General features: G+C 33.9%; 1 protein-coding gene across 1 annotated transcript in view; it reads right to left on the bottom strand.

Annotated features, from left to right (window-relative positions):
• Positions 1 to 409: 409 nt before the first annotated feature.
• The window catches only part of LOC111454150 (calcium-transporting ATPase 3, endoplasmic reticulum-type), a 26,563-nt gene continuing 9,545 nt past the window's right edge, over positions 410 to 17,427 (bottom strand). Inside the window, exons 8-34 of the mRNA XM_023095491.1 lie at positions 16,853 to 16,912; positions 16,671 to 16,751; positions 15,690 to 15,775; positions 14,361 to 14,462; positions 13,321 to 13,374; positions 12,750 to 12,851; positions 11,283 to 11,341; positions 10,544 to 10,688; positions 10,294 to 10,401; positions 9,652 to 9,804; positions 9,064 to 9,168; positions 8,359 to 8,555; positions 7,716 to 7,827; positions 6,055 to 6,153; positions 5,811 to 5,956; positions 5,638 to 5,695; positions 5,210 to 5,302; positions 4,882 to 4,932; positions 4,647 to 4,778; positions 4,420 to 4,521; positions 4,025 to 4,079; positions 3,322 to 3,407; positions 2,374 to 2,522; positions 2,105 to 2,210; positions 1,949 to 2,002; positions 1,688 to 1,739; positions 410 to 897 (exon numbers count right to left, since the gene is read on the bottom strand). Of these exons, the coding sequence (XP_022951259.1) occupies positions 830 to 897; positions 1,688 to 1,739; positions 1,949 to 2,002; positions 2,105 to 2,210; positions 2,374 to 2,522; positions 3,322 to 3,407; positions 4,025 to 4,079; positions 4,420 to 4,521; positions 4,647 to 4,778; positions 4,882 to 4,932; positions 5,210 to 5,302; positions 5,638 to 5,695; positions 5,811 to 5,956; positions 6,055 to 6,153; positions 7,716 to 7,827; positions 8,359 to 8,555; positions 9,064 to 9,168; positions 9,652 to 9,804; positions 10,294 to 10,401; positions 10,544 to 10,688; positions 11,283 to 11,341; positions 12,750 to 12,851; positions 13,321 to 13,374; positions 14,361 to 14,462; positions 15,690 to 15,775; positions 16,671 to 16,751; positions 16,853 to 16,912 (2,615 nt within the window). The 3' untranslated portion in view covers positions 410 to 829. The remainder of the gene's footprint in view (positions 898 to 1,687; positions 1,740 to 1,948; positions 2,003 to 2,104; positions 2,211 to 2,373; positions 2,523 to 3,321; positions 3,408 to 4,024; positions 4,080 to 4,419; positions 4,522 to 4,646; positions 4,779 to 4,881; positions 4,933 to 5,209; positions 5,303 to 5,637; positions 5,696 to 5,810; positions 5,957 to 6,054; positions 6,154 to 7,715; positions 7,828 to 8,358; positions 8,556 to 9,063; positions 9,169 to 9,651; positions 9,805 to 10,293; positions 10,402 to 10,543; positions 10,689 to 11,282; positions 11,342 to 12,749; positions 12,852 to 13,320; positions 13,375 to 14,360; positions 14,463 to 15,689; positions 15,776 to 16,670; positions 16,752 to 16,852; positions 16,913 to 17,427) is intronic.

Below are 17,427 nucleotides of genomic sequence, written 5' to 3'. Positions count from 1 at the left end.
ACTCAAAATTTTGTGAGATCGAAGTTAGATTCTACTCGAAACTTTGTGAGATCGAAATTAGATTCTACTCGAAACTTTGTGAGATCGAAATTAGATTCTACTCGAAACTTTGTGAGATTCGATTAGAATACCCCATTTCACTTATTTCATTTTCTATCCCCACAAAATTTCTAATTTATTTTCAGATCACCGCAAAGATTCCTCAACAAAAATTTGCGGAATTAATTCTAGCATCTAATTTTTCTCCATTTATTTTTTTAAAAAAATATAACTATTTTAAAGTTTTTATTTTTTAATATAGTTTCATTAAAAAAATTGTTTTAATAAATAGATATGGGTAATAAATGTTATCTAAAAATTTTAATTATAATATTATAATATAAATGAAAAAAAAAAAATCTGATGAAGATCTCTGAAATTGAACCCATTTATCATCAAAAGCTCGTCCATAATGGGATTGGAAATTATAAACTGCAGTGAACATTGTTCTATATTAAGACTTGCTCTATGAAATAGATTCCAAAAGCAGCAATGTAAAATTTTCACGTTATGATAAACTTTAAATTGATGGAGAAAACTAAAAAGATTAGTAAAATCCCACACGTTCATCTTCGCCGCTTTTTCCTCATGAACGTCGCTCGAAGGGGCGTTAAGCTTCAGACTTGAGGGGGGTATTCCATTATAAGATTAACGAATACTAGTGAACGCTCGGGTCAAACTCTTGAGATTCGATGATGGAATGATATCAATCAATCTTCATGCTTGCTGTTCAGCCATGAGTATAACAAAGTAGTAGTGTGACCAGTTGTATGTCAAGGTAGTGTCATTCCTACTTGTCACGCAATTCCTTCTTTGGAAGCAACTCATGCCTTCTGAATCTAAATGGAAGCCTCAACCCTACAATTATCCAACCAAAACAGGAACCGATAAGTTCCACCACATTTTACCTATTACTGCATCAAAATATCTGATTAACAGAATAAGGTTTAGAGATTATTGCTTTCACTAATCATAGATAGTGTAATAAACCACAAATACTTGGACATAAAGCAAACATGCATTGACTGTGTTGAGGATGCTTGGGAGAGAATCCCACGTTGGCTAATTTAAGAATGATCATGAGTTTATAAGGAATACATCTCTATTGGTACGAGACATTTTGGAGAAGTCCAAAGCAAAGCCATGAGAGCTTAAACTCAAAGTGATTATACAATTATGGAGAGTCGTGATTCCTAACATGGTATTAGAGCCATGCCCTTAACTTAATCATATCAATAGAATCCTCAAATGTCGAACAAAGAAGTTGCAAGCCTTGAAGGAGTAGTCAAAATTGACCCAAGTGTCGAACAAAGGGTGTACTTTGTTCGAGGACACCAAATGAGTCGAGCCTCAATTAAGGAGAGGCTATTTGAGGGCTCCATAGGCCTGAGGGGAGGCTCTATAGTGTGTACTTTGTTCGAGGAGAGGGGAGGATTGTTGTGCGGAAGTCCTACGTTGGCTAATTTAGGGAATGATCACGAGTTTATATAAGGAATACATCTCCATTGGTATGAAGCCTTTCGGGAAAAGCACAAAGCAAAGCCATGAGAGCTTAAGCTCAAAGTAGACAATATCATACCATCGTGGAGAGTCACGATTTCTAACATTAACAATAATAGATGCTATCAAACAGGTGAGGAAAACATACTGCCACTGGAGCGTCGTGAAAAGAACTTCAGTATTTCATCAATAATTATAACCTGCATCGGATAAAGAAAAGATCCTTTCAATTGATAAGGAAAACACAGAATTTGGTAGGCATGGAAATAAATAAAGTATGAACATTCATAGAGGGGTTTCCAAGAGTTTAGCTAAAACAGTTATTACAGGAAACGAAACCATGATCCTGAGGGAATAAGAAAAACTGAAATTGTACAACAGAAAATGAGGCAAGGGGTGCGAATATTACAGGAAACGAAAGGTACAAAACCATCGTCCATTCAGCCCAAGATAATGGCGTTACCTGTAATGAAACAATTTTACAGTTCATCAAACTGATTCACTTAATTATATGAAACTGCCAAAAAAGGAATCACAAGCGAATCAAGAGAAGGAAAAAACTTACAGAGAAAAGAACAGCTAGTGGTCGCACATACATAATAAGCATGTGAAGGATCATGGTTATGACAATGGAGGCAACGAGCCATAAATTACTCCAGGGAGGGATAACACTGAAAAATATGTCTTCATATTAACCACATACATGATCAAAACTAACCTAGCATTAAAAACTATAGGAAAATCACCGTCTTAATTGTCCTTTGCTTCATTTAACAATTCACAAACTTAATAATTTGCAGTAACCTCAAAATATAAATGTAACTGAATACTTACAGAAGAGATTGATTTTCGCTTAGATTATTTAAAGCATTGAACATCTCGACAACAACAAGTACAGTCATAGAAACAGTCGACGGATGCCGATCCTCAAATATACTGCAAGGGTATGTTGTCGCTCTTGTTGAACAAGTATCAAAACTCATCTGAAAAGAAATATTTCAAATTGAGAATGGGCCAAAACCAAATCCAACTTTTCTTTTCTTGAAAATTACAAGTGCGCAAGGAAAAAGATGAGTGTAGAAATTCAAGTTGCATCTTTAGAAGAATTTTTTCTTCTAAAGATGAAAAAATTTAATGCAAGGAATTCAGAAGTTATTTAAATTCACTCGAACTCTATGCACAAATATTTTTGATGTTTTTCCCTCTCGCTCACAGCTCTGGCTCCCTTCCTCCCTCTCGCTCTGGCTCCTTTTTTCTCAGTAGACTCCTCCTTTCCCTCTCCCTCTCACTCTTGCTTCCTCCTTTCTCTCTTCATCTTCTAGAGATAACTCCAGAGGGGTGGCTACTGCCAGAGGGTCGCTAGAGGAAGAAGACAGTACGAGGGAGAGGGGCAATCGTCTCTGGGGGCAGCTAAACAGGTGAGAGAGGGAGAGAGGAAGTAAGGAGAGTGAGAATAGGAGGAGAAGAAAACGAGAGGGAGAGAGTGGAGGGGAGAAGAGAACGAGAGGGAGAAGGAATTGAGTTAGAAATAAAAATAATAATAATAATAACAAATGTTTGAAAAAGGTTGGAGAACTTTATTTTGAAAACCTAGGTCAAATAGCATTTCGGTCCAATCTTTTAGTCACTCAGTCAAAATAACCTGTTAGTATAAGGTCCCCCACCCACCCACCCACCCACACATTTGCAACGATAACCAACATGCATATGCTTATCTTCATATGATAAACCAGGAATAAACTGCACAATGCCATAGGAAGACAGCAACAAATAAAATCTTACCAACTCAGCGTAAGGTAGCTTAGGACCACTGTCGGAGTATATAAACCACCATATGAAGCCAGCAATTGTTGCAAGACCAACATACGCTGCACCAATGATATAACCATTCAAAAACTTTTTACCAGCTTTTAACAGCTGAGAACAGCATTTAATTTGAATGTGCTGAGAATTAAAGCTCTACATAAACAAGAATGAGAAGCATTTCTGTTCCACATTGAAAATTCTGTACCACAGGGAGAACTATCATTAATGCATAAGATGAAAATTAGGCTCACCACAAGAACTTGATAGAATAAATAACAATGAAGTAACAAAAGAAGAGAGGACATTGTAGCAAGTTCATCTAATGCAAGCAATTTCTTCCCAATAGAAGAGAAGAGTGTGGCAACCTATACTTTGGAAAAATTTGCAGCCCAATTAAATTTTTAGTAATTTGTCGTGAGGAAATAAACTTGAACCCCAACAGTTCAGTTTTACTTCACAGTTGAGCAAATACAAGGAGAAGTAAAGGTAACCAAGTATACGGTCATAAGTAGCAGTCTATCTAGCCATGCAAGGCACATGGATCAGTCACAATCTGCGTCCCAAAATGAGTGTAAATTTTGCATGTAGAAACAACAAAGATACCAAGCTAGAGCCATAGATATCTAGCAACAAACATTCCATGGAAGAAACCAAGTATAGGTCACATTCATTGCCCTACCTCCAATTACCAAATAACGAAAGAACAACCATCCAGTCACCACAGCTTCATTCACCTGCAAGATCAAATCGATTGGACTAGGAATACCTTCATAAAAGAGGCAAACTATTGTTTTAAGAAGATAAAATCAGTTACAGTTTACATCATGTAACAGGAACGAGAACGGTAAAGAAGATCTTCATAGGGGAAGAATCTAGATACTACAATGTTAGCACACCACACAAGTAAGCAAGAAATCATAGATCCAACAGCAAAAGCAGTGAAGAAGATGAACGTGAAGGGAAGAATATAACCATAAATCTTACGTTAATCACTGAACTTCACAAGTAACGATCCCACAAAGATGACAAATCTATATAACCATTTAAAGAAAGCAAGCCTCACTAATTCATTACCTTTCGAGGCTTAGATTTCATTACATCGGAGTCTTGCTTATTAAATCCAATTGCAGTTGCAGGCAATCCATCAGTGACCAAGTTAACCCAAAGAAGTTGCACCTGTAATCATTTTCTTCTATGAGGAAAGTTCTTTTGCCACCTCAATGGAAGTACACTCAACTTTTGCAGATACATTAACTATTACCAAAGAAGTAGATGCATTAATAAAAGCTGAAAAAACGTACAGGGGCAAGAGTCTCTGGTATTCCAAGAACAGCTGCCACAAATATACAAACTACTTCACCAATATTTGAAGAGATCATGTATCTGATGAACTGCTTAGTATTATTGTAAATAGCTCTGCCCTCTGCAACAGCCTATCGAGTTTGAACCGGTCACAAAGTTTAAGAATATATAAACTAAAAAATAAACAATCACCTTTATCCGGAAATTTTTTTAGGACATGAGGCAGGAGCTTACCGCAACAATAGTAGCAAAATTGTCATCAGCTAAGACCATATCAGATGCACTCTAGGTATAGAGAAAAAGGAAGAAAAATGGCAAGGAAAATAGTTAGCATTAACAATAAGAATAATAAAAGAAAGCCCGGTGGTGTAAAATTTAAAATAACTGAAGTACTAACGCATATTACCAAATTGTGTGCTGAAAGGAAGTACTAGACAATTAAAGGGCAACTTAATATTAATTATTCAAGGAGACAGCTAAAAAAGCAGCAAGCCCAATTAACAGGTTTGGAAACATAAAAAATTAAAGAACGTCACAAAAATTTGCCAGTGACCACACCAACCTTGGCAACTGCTGTTCCTGAACCCATGGCAATACCAATATCAGCTTTCTTCAGTGCAGGTGCATCATTGACACCATCACCTGTCATAGCAACCTAAGAAATCCACAAAAACTGAGAAATTAGAAGAATGTAACATCTATACATGAGCGTGTTAATGCATACAGATTAGTATTCCTTTTAGTTTCCCTTTTGTAAATTTCAAATATCAATGAAATTGTCTCATACTTTAAAAAAATGTCAAAACAAAAGGAACATATTAGAGATATGTTGGAAAAAAACGATTATTATACTACAATGTATTTGTTAAGTGGTAACTAGTTCGTACTAGTATACCAATACATGTAAAATTCAAAGAATAAAGGACCGAACATGCCTAAAATTATGAAGTGATATTCCTGCAAAATTTCTAATGAGAGACTTAAAGTTACCACTTCATTCTGATGTTGTAAGGCCTCCACAAGCATTTGCTTATGAGAAGGTTCAACCCTGAAAAAAATGAACTCTATTAAAGACGTGTACTGAAAAAAGAATTTATTATTCATTGAAGAAAATGACATATACGAGTACTTGGCTTCTAATTATAGACGAATGTCCAAAGTACCTGGTGAAGAGTGCCATTCGTTGCAATGCCATTGTCTGTTGCATTGCAGGTAGCTCTTCAAATTCAGAAGCAGTAAAAGAATGATCAGCTAGATCTACCAAATGGTCAAAAGCACCAATCTTGCGGCAGAGTGATTCAGCAGTTGACTACAAATGCATGTTAAGTCAGCAAGTTACCTCTAAAGATTTGGCTATAAAGAAAGTTACATAAAATTAATAGAGTGAAGGGCTAGATTTAGAGAAACCTTGTTGTCCCCAGTTACGACTATAACACGTATGCCAGCATTCATACATGAAAGCATAGCATTTCTCACTTCCTCTCTCGGTGGATCAAGCATTCCAACCTTTAAAATGAGAGGTCAACAGATAAATTCTAAGAATCCGGTAAGGAAACAACAATCACGCAACAAAGACACTCAAAACAAATTTAGGGGCTCCAGCCAGACAAAGGAGTATAAATGAAGACCAATGACAAATTTGAACTAGGTCAAATGAAATACAAGAATGGTAAAACATGGAAAACAGTACAAATAAGATAGCAATGGCAATAAGCATAAATCCCAAAAGATTCCAAAAATCCAGAGGCAAGTAAAGATCACTGTTATCCCCTTGATACGACTTATAACATTAACGTGCAACAATAAGTTTATCCCAAATTTCTATTCAATCAACACCTTTGTTATTGAAGATTCTATTAACCCTTTTCAACAAAATAATATGTAACAGAAACAACCAAAACAGACGTTGGAGTAAATGGCATCCATGGTTGTTTTCTTGCTATTCATGTATCTCAAACTCCTGCAGTTCTCATGCAACAAATTTCTCTCTTCGAGTGCATTGCAGCTGTAATGAACTCTTTAAATACATTGCATCAAAGCAACCATTAGGATATGCTTGCTTTTCAGCATTAATTTTGATGATGACTTCCGCTATTAATACCAACCATATTTTCTTGAATAGCTTCACTTTATTTTCCTTCTTGAAGACTCTTCTGTGATGGATTAACTTGGACAGCTACTTGGATCATAGTATAGACTTATTAAGTTATATAATTTTGATAAATAATTTCAAGCTAAGCTCAGGAAAAGGTCAACATTTGTCGCAACCATCCTTACTCTGGTCATTACAACAAATCTAATGTCATTTTTTCCCCAAAAATCAGCTTCGATTTATATTGTTTTCTGATTCGTTTTCTATATGATCTTCCTACACATGAATGTCAAATAAAGTTGAAAATCATTCTTCTATGAAGCTTTTAAAGTCTAAGCGCATTCTAATCTCGCTTAGTGTAGCATGAAAGGTTACTTCACGTTTCTGTAAAGTTCGAGAGCTTTACATTTCTGTTAGACTAGTGAGGTTCAAGCATGTTTTGAAGCATATTTAAGATAGAAAGCATTCATCCAAACAAAGAACGCAGCCTCTAGATAGATCTAGAGTCTTGATGGAAGTACAAGAATGTAAAAACCCAAAGTTCTGATTCTATGAAATAGGTGTGAAATAAACCAGGACAAAAAAAATCTCAAATTAGTATTTGCAAGGTCGCACTTAAAGAAATATATCTTCATCAACTAAGTACCTAGATCTTTCATACTAAAGGTAACAGAACTTAGTGATATGGCGGATATCTATTTGCCTTTGTCCATCTACCCAAATGCAGAAGATTATCTCTTAAGAATAACATATACACCCAAACTATTCTCCTCTCTCCACAATAAATAAAACTGTTAATCTTGTACTGATGTACAATTTTAAAGAGAACAAAATTGTAGACGATGTGGCAAAATATTGAATTAGTTGTAAGAATGCAACAATCCGTATTCAGCAGCCATATAGAAGCTCCATAAAGACAATAGATAGAATGAGGCAGCAAATAAACTTAGCATTCTATTTAAAAAAGAAAGCATACCAACCCAATGAATGTTAGGTCTTGCTCATCATCAAATGATAAACTCTGTTGACTCACAGGAAGCAATTTGATTGCTATAGCCAGGCACCTAAGCATTTCATTTCCTGCAAAACTGTCCAAGACATGCATTCATATAATTTTACCGGCAAGTACATTAATATATGAGGCACAACTACTCATCTGCTTCATGCATTCTTAGATAAGCATAGACCCCTTGTGATTGGTGTATCGACATTGCCATGAACCCAAAAAAAAGACTTTTAAATCACTGGTAACCAGAGGTTTTCTGGTAAATGTCCATTGAATTGTGTCCATTGCCATTTCGAAGAGATCTAACTCCTGTTTTACAACTTTTAACATCGATACCTATCTATTTGTCTTTCCTATAATTTTTTTAAAAGAAAATTAATGAACTAAATAACAACTAAAATGTAAATTCAATCCTGTCCGGGAAGTAATGTTTTCCTTTGCTTCTCTTTGTACACAATGGAAATAAAGAGTAGGGAGATTCTAGCATATGAAGATGGGGGGCACATATGCACATTGGTGGGTGAAATAAAAAGATACAGCCAGAAAGAGGGAAGGAAGGGGGAAGAGCATGAGGATTAATGTATTACGCTGATAAAAAACCACAAATTCTAACCTTTGAAATCTTGCTTCCAGTTCAGCACGAATACTAGAAGTTAAAACACTGGTAGAACCATCTTCATTGCAAAGGACACTTGAGCATCTCGAAATAATGCTCTCAGGAGCACCTTTGGAGAAAAGGATATGTGACTGGTTTCTGCTACATAAAATGCTCATCATCTTGCGATCACGAGAAAATTCCAATACAGAAATCTGCAAAGTTTCTTTTGATAAGCAAGCAACATGACCAAAACAACAACCTGAAAAGTTGTCCATCTGCTTAAAAATTTCAATACTCTTATTAATGCATTACGTTGAAAGCATACTACATGGGTAGCATCTCACAAATTAATGGAGCCCTGCATGGCGTTACTTTTAATCCTACGTAATCTACATGGGCTTTTTTCCGGTAATCTCTCGTATTGTTTTTAAAAGAGGTTTTCTTACTCACTTTTCACTCCAATAAAAACAAAAAAATACTTTGTTTGAATATTATTAAATTACAATACAAGGATTGAATATGAGATATGCTGCTCTGATAACTGTCAAATCACCACTAAACCCAAAGTATAAACTAATAGATTATGGTTAATTTAACACTACTGCACATCATATCAATTGTTAATCAATACTTCAACACTACTATGACAAATATTGTACGCTTAACTTCTGTTTCATACTGCACATCATATCAATTGTTTGCTAGTAAAAAGAAACCAACCTTTTTAAACTGGTTCTCCCAATGGTGGTTACAATAGGATGCGCGCTCATGCTTGCTTAGCATATTTAGAGCAAAAGGCATTGAAGTAAAACCAGGAAGACCAACCTGAAACATTATTTTATTTATTATACATATGTATTTATATTCTCTGATGGGAAGTGTTCAAAATACGGTAAAATCAAAGGGCGTTTTGGGTGTGTATATTTTTCAGTTGTTTTAAACTGTTTTTTTTTCAAAAGGAATAAAAATCTAAAAAATAAAAAAACTGTTTAGAAAGAGAATTTTTGTAGCACGAGAATTTTTGTAGCACTTTTTTCATTTGATTTATTCTGCATATTAATTAAAACTATAACACAACTGAATCAACTTGCACTTGAAAAACAATCAAAGATTTTATATGAACAGATAATTTAGAGCAAAAAATCAAAGAGAACATATGAAAGCAACAAATTATTATTTCCATCTTGTTGCTACTCTTTATTCTGAAAACTGTTTAAAAAACAATCCAGCCAAAACACTTTTCTACTTAAAAAAAAACTGTTTAAAAAAAAAACCATTTTTAGACATTACATTCGTACAGACCCTAACCTTTTCAGCAAAGACACGCAGTGCTACTTCAGTTGATTCACCAATTTTTTCGTAGTTCCCCTTATCTGGATTATACTGCAAAGTAGACTCGTTGCAGAGGGCAGAGCCCATTGCCATGTGTAGAATACAAGGCAATTGAGCTGGAAACTCAAGCTACAGAAATCAAACGTTTGAACCAGGCTATAGTTAATCAAACAAATGAATGAAAGTTCATAAAGAAGCCTCGACAAAGTTAAAATTGTATAAAAAAGAAAAGGTCTTCCAATTTTGACCACATGCTTGGTTACTTAAAGGAAAAATAGGGGCCATGCCAGTAAGACAAAGCTCTTAAACCATGTAGAAAGAGGTGCTACATTAAAATAATCAATAAGACAAGTTTATTTAGCTTTTGAATTTGTCAGTGAGTTTAAAACTACCATTGTAAGTTTTAGCAGATTATAACCAGAGAGCAAGTCACTGAGGATGGAGATTGAGACGGTAAATACAGTTGGATTCATAAATGATTAATTCACTAAAAACATCACGATAGAAAACAAAAAAAAAAAAAAGTCAGTAGTTTCAACAACCCATTTCCAATCTAAGTTACCAGAGAGGGAGAGATGCAATGCATATATTTCATAAGCTACACAAAAGTACAATTACCTGTACTCCAGTGCTGTCAAAAATAGTACCATCAGGAGCGTATGTTGTACCGCTGATATTGTACTCAGAAAGTTGTGGACCATGCAAAACAGAATGGACCACACAAATCTGACAGAAGCAGTAACAAAGAAAGAAATTTTCAATATTTTAGACAAACCAAAAAAAAAAAAAAAAACAGAGAAAATCACATGATGACACTCAAGTTGAACCAAATCGCATTTTTAATCCTCATATTTCATAAGAGCATCACCTTTGAGACGGACATCATATTCGTAGTCAAAGTTCCAGTCTTGTCACTACATATAACAGTAGTGCAGCCTAAAGTCTCAACAGATGGCAAAGACCTCACAATTGCATTCAGACGTGCCATTCTTTTGGTGCCAAGAGCCAAACACCTATAAGTAGTACATGAAAACTATGAGCATCTTCAGACAAGATAAAAGTTGCCCCAGTAAGAAGTCAAATTAGGCAATCATGATATTGATAATGAAGCAGAGTAATTACTATAAAGTTGTGAATGAATGAAAGCTACAACCTGAAAAAACATTAATATGGAAAAATGATGCTAAGCAATACATGGCATACTTAATGCATATGAACCTTGCATCATGGCCAAGGACAGGAGAGGTATTGTGTATTTAGAACATTAGCTTCATAGGCATTCAAATGGTCACCCATATCTTAAGCTTCCATTTATAAAAAGTTAGTAAATAAGAATAAAATGCTAGATTACATATTGCAGAAATGATTATGGTTATGTACGACAAAAAGTAGTTTTATCACCACTATATGTTCTGTCAATATTCTAGATTGTCGCAATTTCATGTTGTCACAATTTCATGTTGTCACTTAGTCTGCAACTATTGCCTTAGAAGGGGTTTCCACGCTCGTCTACTTTTACACAGTGATCTGATATTCTTAATTTTTCATGCACCGAGTGAAAGGTGGAAAATCTTTATCTGCTAAGAAAGCTTAAATAAATCACTTACGTTGTCACAACGGCAGGAAGTCCTTCAGGAATCGCTGCAACAGCAAGAGCAACTGCAATCTAAGTTGGGAGATAAGCAGGTGCAACGTCGTTGACCATGGAAGGGATATTCAGTCAGTACGACTAGAAGATAGTGCAAAATGTTGTAAACAAACATTATGAAAAGAAAACTTCAACAAACAAAGTTAGCTATCAAAAAATCCTAACCATTCCCAGCACCCCTAATCATTATAACTTATAAAAAATTTCGAACTTTTCATAACTCCGATAACAGTTAGTAGCTTGAAATTATTACATCATATTCCCGTCCTATATAAAAAAGAATAATGAAGAAAGCTCTGGTTTTCTGAGTCTTTTGATATGTTGTCTAGCAATTTTTCTTCAACCGCTTACTTCCCCATCTCAACCTTCCACAGCCTTCCTTTTCAAGCTTTTAAGCGTCAAAATCCCAAAAATGTTAGTGCTTAACATCTTAGACTTTATTTATAGGTGTTCCTTCATCCTCCAAATTCCCAAAAATAGCACGACAGAGGGGACAAGTCGAATGGGTCAAAAGCCAAGTGTCGATAAATTCCATATGAAAAGCATGGCTGCATTTGGTCAAGAATTGGGGCTTATTGAAGAAAGGAAGGGAAGGAGAGGAGAGACGAAGAGGAAAGGGGGAAAAAGAAGAAGAAGAAAAGGCAAAAGGAATGGCACCAGTGGCGGTGAAGACGGATGGGAGGAGGGTGAAAAAAGAAGAGGGAGGGAGAAAAGAAAGAAAAAGATAAATATGTTTTTATTATTATTTTTTTTTTTATAAGAGACAATTTCATTGATGAGTGAAATTTACAAGAGGGATGTATAATCCATGATATAATCCATGATGTTTACAAAAGACTGTATAATAAATATGTTTTTAATAAAAAATGTCACTCATCTTTCTGTGAGCTAATTAACAGAACAGCTGATTGAATAACAAAAATGCTACCAAATGCAAACTTAAGGGATAAAATGGTTGAGTTTAAAAACTAAGGACCCAAATACAACCAAATCCAAACTTTAGGGACCGAAAGTGTATTTTTTTCGAACATTTTTATAGTCATCCCCCAATAAATTTTGTGGGTGACCTAAGAAATGTATGCCAAGGGTGTCAACAATCACAGCAGTACGATCTCATCATACATTTTTACATTTTCTTTGTTGCACTTCCGTCTTTATTATGTAAAAGGAGAACTTGTCTCTGACTTCATCTTCCTTATTCAGGACTCTCTCTTTATCTGTTTTGCGCATTATATTTAAAGGGATCTTGCGTTACTTTTTATTTTTTTAATGCTTTTCCCATTTTCTGCTATTTATAAAATCCATTTCCTTACATTGTATGCATCCATGTAGGGACATCCCTATCAAAGTCTAGTTTAGCATAAAGAGCGCCGCAGAATTCAATTTAAGAACAACTAAATAACAAATCCTTTCAAAAGAAAATTACCTTGAAGTAGTGTATTGCACCACTCAAAATCCCACCATGAGAAGGATCTCGAAAGTGACCAATGTTCACTATCCATACAAGTGCACAAATTCCAGCAATAACCTAATTACAAGTGAATTAAAAGTTAAAGATCAGACCAAAAGTAGATGTAGAATATCAACAAACAAAAGTGAGCTTTGAGAAGTGGACTTCAGAAATTACTCCTGATTATTCAATGATTTAATCTGCAGTTGATGAACCAATCATCTAGATTGAAAGTAAAAGGCCTAGCTTCTCAGAGAAGTTTGATATGGATCACAATAGATATATGACAGACAAGAGGCATATCTAACTCTCACGAATTAAAGCCAAACCTGGACCCAGCTTAAACTAAATATAATATAATATAATATATATATATATATATATATATATATATATTGTTTTCACCAGAAGTCAATCTCGCATGTGCACATTAATTCTCTCATGTAAAATCTAGGAATATCCAAATGTCTAAATAATGAAATTAATGAAGCTAGTAGACCCAAGGACTGAAAAGAAGATCAAAGACTTAATGTGCACTTTGCATCACCTTGGCCAGAAAAGTACCAAATTCATCTAGCTTCTTTTTCAATGGTGTCACCTCCTGCAATTGAAAATAGATTTGAAATAATGAAATTAAGACAGTAAACTGGTGGAGAAAAAGAAAGGTTCAATGTCATTTCAGATGCAACTGGTGCAAAATTAGATCACAGGAGGTTAGATAAGTCAAAAAGTATATATAGTTTCATAATTCCAGATAGAGACATTAGAGATTGAATCTACAAGGAAGAGCCATATCCCAGGTTAGAAGCTTTCCTATATCTCATGATAATGTACTAATAATTTTATTTCAAAAAAGTTTCCTCTTTTATTTTATCAATGAGTGATTATGTACATTATTTCTTTAAGTAACTAAATCTAATATGATATAATTGGATTGATTTGACTCGAGGAACTTAATGAAAACAAGGTATGAGATATAGAAAAGCTTCTAACTTCTTAATGGAACAAATAAATAGGACGGTTGATGCACTCAAGTTTCCAAAGAAATGCCTCAATTTGTGATTGGCTCAAAAAGAAATTCAGGCTTTGTTTTTATAGGAAGAAAATAACCTAAACCTAACACTAATTACCTCATCGAAAGGTAAAAGAAGCTATTTACCGCAAGGTAAAAGCTTGTACAAGAAAGTAACAAATTAAAATATAAGAAAAGGAATAAAACAAATAACCATACACGGTTATAGAAAAGATCAAGAACAAATAAAGAAGCCCCAAATCCTAAATCAATGGTCTTTTTGGTTTTTGGTTTGTGGCTTCAATTTTTTTTTTTTTAATCAAAATAAGTGGTTACGAAGAAGTATGGCATGGAATTTTAGGACTACTGTCTTTAAAAAAAATTAGTAAACATAATTATTTATCACAAAAACTTGAAGAGCCTTATTTTAACTCCATTATCATTTTGATGGAATAGACACTCGCGATTCCAACATTTTCTCCAGTAACAGGAACGCAACTTATTTAAAAAATGAAAAGAATGAATGAAAGAAAGAGTGAGAGAGAGAGAGAGAGATACTACTTAGTGGCACTTACATCATCCGTTTGCAATATAGAGTCTCGTATATTGCCCATAGCAGTATTTGCACCAACTCCTACCACAACAGCACGTGCCCTGCCAGCAACCACCACGGTGCCCTGATAGTAACGAAAGGATAGAGAACTTACAAATCCTAGTAAAGGATGAAAATCATTAATATAAAAACATGTCCAAGAACAGAGCTCCACACAATCATTGACCATGTTGAGAAAAGTTACTGAAATACTAAAATTTCATAATGCACCAAAACAGTCAACTTGAAAGAACAGATGAAAACAATTTTAAATTGTGTTGCGAAGTTTCTCTCTTCTTAAAATTCTCAAACATACTAACTTCCCATTATAATCAATTTGAGGATTGAGATTACAAATATTATCAAAGAAATGTCAAGAGGATAATTAACTTTTTGGTATTTGATTCTAGCAGAAATGCCCTCAATTTTTGGTGTTGGAAAGGGTAGGAAGAGATCTATCTAGGTTGATTGCTTCTTTCCTTTAGTTACCTCAATTTTTTATATTGATCAACGAGAAGAGTCTTGAAAAGTTGTAGAAAGAAGAAATATACTAGATGGGAAATGGAGGAAAAAGTTCTTTTTGAGATGATTGATGGATTACCTCTTGATAGGAGGGAAGACAAAAGAGTCAGGAAGCCTGATCCGTCGGGTTCTTTCTCAATGGAAGTGGTTAGGGAACTTAAAATTAAGCTTTGATACCGAAACAACCCTATGAATGCCTATTAGAAGACAAAAGACCTCAAAGAATGTGAATGTTTTCATGCAGCAGGTATTAATACATCCAACTACAAAGGACATTCCCCAAGTTTGCTCTAAGCTTTGTGGTTCACGTATGAAAGCTAAGGGTGGACAAATTGCATCTTTCCTTCCATGGTTCGTATGGCCAGAAATGTTGCTGTGTTGGTTGCTCATGGGTGTTGGCAAATATTCTAAAGACAATAGTATAAAATATCTTTGTGGTCGTTGATTTACATGTAGAGCCAACACCACGTTGTGGATCAATGCTATGGAAGCAAATCACTTGGGGACTTCGGTAACAAAGAAACCAAAGGATTTTTTAAGGAAAGGGTGGAGATATGACTTGATATCAGGCTTCTTCTTGGCGCTTTATCCAAGTCTCTTAGCAATTATAGTCCCAATATAATTAATACTAATTCGAATGTTCTGTTTAAGCTCCCCTAAAGTGATTTATTTTTAGGTTTTTTGTTCTAACTTCATGTTTTTGTTTCAAAAAGAAATAGAAACAGAAACAAAATATGTTCAATCTCCAATGATTTCACATATTTTCAAATTTAAACAATAAAATTCTTACAGAAAAAAGAATATTTGTCTTGTCTTGATATACAGCATTTACTGCTCTTGTGGCCTCCAGCTCTTTTTCAACAGAGCAGCTCTCACCTATCATCATCAATAAACACATACAATACAACGTATCACTGATTATATTTCTTTAATGAAAAAAAAAAAAAAAAACAATTAGGAAGGGAGAAATTTAAAAAAAAAAAAAAAGAAAAGAAAAGAAAAGAAAAAGAATAGACAACGAACATTAAGGCACAAGGAGGATGTATTGGTACAAAGTAAAACATATACTTCTCCTCTATAAAGGACAATTAAGCAAGATAATATCCATGACTCTTAGAAAATGGAAAGCCTTTTTGTGATAGTTCTTTCTGGGGTGGGGGGTTTCTCTAACTCCAGCCCCCTAGGCTTTCATTTTTCTGGCTTCCTTATATTTTCAATATACCAGTTATCCGTTTCTTATATAATATATATATATATATATATATATATATATATATATATATATATATATATATATATTATAAACAGATCTATCACAATTTATAGTATAGTATTTCATGTTATAAACTCAATTTATTTTAGTTCAATTACAATATGTATAATATATTATATTATAAATTACATGATAATGTAAAATAAAAATTATACAAAATTCATAATAAAAAAACATAAGTTAAATAATAATGGTTTATATTCAACCTAATATTTAGTTTTGCAACTAGAACTAGTTTCATGGTCTATATGTATTATAGAACATATTCTGAACATTTGTTTAAACTGAAATCCAATTTCTAAATTTGTTACCAAACACATATTTGAAAGCATGAAATACAACTCAATTTTCATTTAATCCTTATTTTCAAAATTTGATTTTCAGATTGTCTACCAAACATACAGACACCCTCTATCAAAATTGAACGAATGTATCTCAAAAATTCAGTTGACTCATAATTTGGGACTCAAGACATGATATTTCATATGAAAAGATTACCTGTAAGAATTGCTTGATCAACACGCAGCTGATTACTAAGCATCTCAATCATTCGCATATCAGCAGGAATTTTGCACCCCACTATTCCACATAAAAATTAAAATGAATGTCTTGTAAATGATAATGAATTATAATTCCTTCATGGAAAATAATTCTTTTGGACTCAGAATGAATAAACTTACCAGCAACTTCTACAATATCACCAGGAACAAGCTCTGTAGCCGGAAGTATTGAAAAGCAACCTGCAAAAGATACCTTGCGGTGAATAGCTGTTCAGAAAAAACATGAAGTAACAGGATCGGCACAAGATTGACATCTAGAATTCATTTTCTCCCCCTTTTGATCGAAATAATTCATTAACATTATGGGAGAAGATAAAAAAATAAAATATCCAAACAATAAGTTGTACTGCCTTAAGCATTCAAAAAGGTTTGAAAGAATATGGACATCACAAACCCAAATTTCCCTTTAAATAAACTGATTACCCCGCACATTCATAAAAGACAGAAAAACTATAATGGAGTAGGATTTGAGAAATGATTTATTCATATAAGAAACAAATACGTTTTTTTATAAGAAAGTAAGCTTTCGTTGATAGATATAAATATATATATAATGGCACACAAAATATGAAAATGAAAGAATATTCGAGGGCGTACTAAAGTTGAAAGAAACAATATTTTTAAAAGATGAAAGAATACAAGAGAGAGAAATTTATAAATAAAAAAAAAAAAAAAAAAAAAAAAAAAAAAAAAAA

Source organism: Cucurbita moschata, unplaced genomic scaffold, assembly GCF_002738365.1.
Source record: "Cucurbita moschata cultivar Rifu unplaced genomic scaffold, Cmos_1.0 Cmo_Scf00016, whole genome shotgun sequence".
Lineage (NCBI taxonomy): Eukaryota > Viridiplantae > Streptophyta > Magnoliopsida > Cucurbitales > Cucurbitaceae > Cucurbita > Cucurbita moschata.
This window is presented reverse-complemented; position numbering and strand designations above follow the sequence as displayed.